At 41.6% G+C, this 5,091-nt stretch overlaps 1 protein-coding gene across 1 annotated transcript; it reads left to right on the top strand.

Annotated features, from left to right (window-relative positions):
* Positions 1-253: 253 nt before the first annotated feature.
* LOC120984610 lies at positions 254-4,601 on the top strand. Its single transcript, XM_040413395.1, has 2 exons — positions 254-949; positions 4,509-4,601. The coding sequence occupies exons 1-2, from the start codon at positions 254-256 to the stop codon at positions 4,599-4,601; spliced, it is 789 nt and encodes a 262-aa protein (XP_040269329.1).
* The last annotated feature ends 490 nt before the right edge of the window (positions 4,602-5,091 follow it).

Genomic DNA, 5,091 nt, shown 5'->3' on the forward strand with positions numbered 1-5,091 from the left:
CACAAAAATAATTAATATCAGCGTACTAGTATAATTGTACAGTATACATCTGGTTGTGCAGTATACATATTTGAGTCATTTCAGTAACTGGTAATACAGTAATAGAAATTATATGAAGCTTTGGATCTCATATTCACGGTTGAGACCATGTGGTGAAAGGCTGTCCAGCCTGTGGATCCAATAGGCTTCCCTCATTTTTAGCAGTCGAATACGATCGCCGCCCCTTCGTGGTAGTGGGACACCTGTATTAACCATGACCAGTGACACACTGTTATATAATGAAGATGAAGTTACGGCAATACTATCACAAGTTACCGAACCAAGCGACTTCCTCCAGACCCCTGCCTCTGAGTTTAAGACTCGAGACCTGGAGCGAGAAACACGCCGTCTATTGAATTACGAATTGCACAGCATCACCCTTGCGGAATATTTAAAGACCAAAAGAATCCCAAGAGGATTGAGAATCCGTACACGACCAACCTTCTTCAAGGATAATCCTGAGTTTTGCATCAAGTTCGAGCAGATCCTGAATAAATGTTCTTTTGACATTATTACTTTAACCTTATCATTTCTGCATACAGCGATTATGGATACCAAGGAACTTATACAAGCAACAGAGAATCAACTGAAAGAAATAGTGTCGCCTGATGAATACACGCAATTACAGCAAAGAATTTCCACAATCCTGACTGACCGTCGCAAGACGATCGAAGCCACAAAAAGACAAAAATTTCTGAGAGACACAGAGGACTACCGCCTTAATCGCGTATACAGATGGCCCGATTCGTCATACAGACAAGCGACAGACAAACGTTCATCATCAATGGACTCATATCGCTCTGCATCCAGCGATGATTCACATGCACAACGACGTCCTACACGTGGCCCAAGAAGAGGAAATAGGACCGGTCCACCTCCTATGCCAAGTAATGTTACAACGAGATCACAGGTACAATCCCTTGTGTTTAACATTTCATCTGTTTCACTTAGCCCATCACAATTATCTGTACTCCAGAAAGGTCTATCTTTCTGTCCCTCCTACACATTCGATACATTCCAACTTGATATGGACCTCCAAAAATTTTTCCGTAATGTACGATTAAAAGCACACTTTGGAGGGCAAAAAGAACAGAACCTCATGGTACATGAGGACACCACACCGATCTCCATTAAGACACTAGGTATACGAAATAAAAGCACGTATATCCCCCCTAAAAATAAACCACCTGTTGAGACCTTCATCAGCTTAGTACAAAGAGACATAGTTAGCTTCCGAAAAAACCTCAAACAAGGAAAGTACAAACTAACACACAACCTTAGTCTCACAGACCGGCAGGCGCTTAATTCTCTTAAAAATGACAGGAGATTGGTAATAAAACCAGCGGACAAAGGGGGTGCCATGGTAATCATGGACAAAGAGAAATACGTGGCAGAAATCATTCGCCAATTAAACGACGGAGATGTCTATCAAAAGTTAGATCATAACCCCATATTCACAATTACCTCTGAAATCAAATCAACCTTACAAAAGTACAAGTCTTCAGGCCTCATAGATGACCCTACAGTCACCTACCTCACTAAACAACATCCCATAACTCCTGTGCTGTATATTTTACCAAAAATACACAAGAATCTCACAAATCCCCCAGGTAGACCTATCGTTGCATCAACCGACTCAGTACTGTCACCTCTGTCAATTTTTTTAGAAAAAGTCCTCACACCCATGGTCAAAAACACTAGATCATTTTTACTGGATACACAATCCTTTTTAGGTATCATCCATAATCTCGAACCATTACCTGCTGAGTCATTTCTGGCCACCTGGGACGTAACCAGTTTATATACATCCATTCAACATGACAAAGGCATTCACGCTGTAGAAAACTTACTCACTGCTGCTAACACACAGACCACAGCACTCAATTTCTACTTGGACCTCCTTAAACTGGTATTGACGAATAACTACTTTCTTTTTCAGGACACTTTCTTTCTGCAGAAGCGAGGGACCGCGATGGGGTCCAATGTGGCCCCGCCTTATGCAAATTGCTATATGGACCACTTTGAGACTACCTATATCTACTCTAATCAACTCTTTATCGAACATGTAACCGTTTGGAAACGGTACATCGATGACATCTTTTGCATTTGGCGGGGCCCTTTGGACTCCCTCTTACAGTTCCATGATTTTCTAAATTCCATCTACCCAGAACTCCAATTTACTATTCATTATGATCAGTGTACCATCAATTTCTTAGACACCAAAATAACACGTGACATATCAGGCAAACTAACAACAGACCTCTATCGTAAACCGACAGATCGGAATAACTTACTGCATTTTACCAGCTGCCATTCTCCAAACACCATAAAAGCACTACCCGGATCACAGTACCAACGCATCAATAGAATTGTACAAAGTAGCCCCACAAGAGAGATACGCTTAAGGGAGATGGCAGATAGATTTCACGAGAGGGGTTATCCCAGATGCACCACCCGACAGAATGTTACTCCAAAAATCAAAATTCGGCCCCAGGTACCGAGGATTCCCTTTGTTCATACGTACCATCCATGTGCCCAAAAAATTCTTAATACCATTCGAAGCCACTGGTCTATCCTAGGCAAAGCATATCCTGACATCTTAGAATTTAGTCAACCTATCTTACCATGCAACAAGCGACCAAAAAATATACGGGACCTCTTGGTCCACGCAGACGAAGGTTCTAACAAGACCTCCCCCCAACAAACATTTCTTAAGACACGTAAGAAAGGCACTTTCCCATGTTTACGTTGCATGCAGTGTTCACACGTACAAAAGGGATCTCATATCTCACATCCCCGCACAGGGGAATCGATCCCAATAAGAAATTTTTTCACTTGCGACTCTGAGTATGTTGTCTACATGTTGAAGTGCCCGTGCGGACTCATATACGTTGGTGAGACGACACAAAAAATACGAGAACGCATTTGCCAACACAAATCCAAAATTCGAAATAACAATCTACTACTACCGGTTCCAGCCCACTTCCATCAAATGCGCCATAATATCGCACAGTTAAAATTTCAGGTACTAGAACATGTCCCACTACCACGAAGGGGCGGCGATCGTATTCGACTGCTAAAAATGAGGGAAGCCTATTGGATCCACAGGCTGGACAGCCTTTCACCACATGGTCTCAACCGTGAATATGAGATCCAAAGCTTCATATAATTTCTATTACTGTATTACCAGTTACTGAAATGACTCAAATATGTATACTGCACAACCAGATGTATACTGTACAATTATACTAGTACGCTGATATTAATTATTTTTGTGTTTCTTTCCAGGCCCATTAGAATACTCCCGTGCCGCAGAAGAGTATCCTTTTTTCTCTCATAATTTATCTAGGCTGTCCCTTTCTTTCTATTTCTCAACTTATCCTCATTCTATATGACCTGATCTCTCCTCAGGTCACTGTACGTTTTATCCTCTTTTCATATTCTCCTTTATTCGCTTATCTTTCTTTCCCCATTTCTCATGATTTGTTCTGACCACGTTACCTGGTAGTGATAGAATATAATGTCCAACACATCTGTTATATTATGATGACCTTATTCCCCCTCTTTTCTACTCCTCATTTCGCCCATTCACTCTATTTCTCCTTTTAGGTCACTGTACCTTTAAGATCATTTCACTACTATGTCAATCTCTATTATTTTCTCTTATCTCACTTTCTCTATGCCCTCTATGCTTAGTTGCGATATTAGACCATGTATAGCACATTTTGTCAAACGTATCCTTATAGCTGCGATCCCTGTCACCTGCACATAGCACTGGGGTGGATGCGTTCCACGCTGGAACGCATCAACTTCCGGTTTGCGGAGGCCTGAGCGCGTCACTTCCGGTTTGTGAGCGCCGACTGCTTCAAGGCATGCCGATATGCGTGTCAAGCTGGAACGCATACACTTCCGGTACGGAAGCTCCAGCTGTAGCCTGCCTCCACTCTTTGGCGCCACATAAGCCCACACTGCCCCTATAAATATGAAATTAAAGCCATATACCGACAGACGCCATTCTGGCTTAGCATGCACAGCTCATGCACACTTCACCTGCGTCCTTTCATCTTGTTCCTTTCCTCCTCTGACTGCGGCATTGGTAAGTAGTAGTAACATCTGAATAGCTTGTGCATATTATGTGGGCCTCTATATTCCTTAACACTGGATGAATAGCTAGCACATTGACTCTTCCAAAGAGATTTTGTGACCGTCTCACCCCACCTATATGGATTCCTCTGCTCTCCATGCAGGACTTGAATTATGTATTTTGTATACTGTAATCAATGTACTTAGATTATGGATTTTGTACACTGTAATCAATGACCTGAGTCTTAAATATTTCTGCTTCATGTGATGCACATGCCATAAACGATCCTGATGTAATCCTCTTATATGATCACTGGTTATGCTTTTTTACCTTTTATGTTCTTTGTGTCCAATTTTGATTTTGAATTGTTCCTTTTTTTCTGTAGTATCTGACGAAGGCAACTTTCTTGCCGAAACGTTATACTGTCGCATGTAAAAAATATACCTCCAATAAATGTACCTTAGCATCGATTATTTAAGGCTGCTGTTGATTTTGTCACTTCTGGATAGGTTGCCATGTGGCCATAGATTTGTATATCCATTTGTTGACGGTAGTCCACCAGTGTGGCTCATTTATTAGGTTGCGTTTTCAGCTGTGGCATGTTTAGAACATATTCCTCACTGAAGAGCCATATTTGGCAAACAATTGCAATGATGCATGATAGACCCCAATGACATACAGATAGTCGCTTTTTGTCTCTGGTGCTTGACCTTTTGATTATATGCAATGCTATTCATGTCATGAAGTTATAAAGAATTAACCATAAGAATCTTTCAATGTAAATAGAAACAGAGCCTTACAAAATGCAACGTAAACTGGTTATCCCACAAAGGTTATAGTCTGCTCTCTGAATGCAGTAGTAATGCGGATGTCAGTCCCCCCTTCTGTGGGTCAGACAAAGTGCTGTCTACAGCCCCATAAAAATAATGGAGCTGTGGACCAACATGTGCACTCCATTCCCAGAGGAG

Source organism: Bufo bufo, unplaced genomic scaffold (assembly GCF_905171765.1).
Source record: "Bufo bufo unplaced genomic scaffold, aBufBuf1.1, whole genome shotgun sequence".
Taxonomy (NCBI): Eukaryota; Metazoa; Chordata; class Amphibia; order Anura; family Bufonidae; genus Bufo; species Bufo bufo.

Bases quoted from the DNA above. Each gene is read 5' to 3' on its own strand.
- LOC120984610 (XM_040413395.1), top strand. From the start codon at position 254: ATGACCAGTGACACACTGTTATATAATGAAGATGAAGTTACGGCAATA. The intron at 950-4,508 runs GTACAATCCCTT...TTTTTTCTGTAG, and splicing joins ATGTTACAACGAGATCACAG to TATCTGACGAAGGCAACTTT.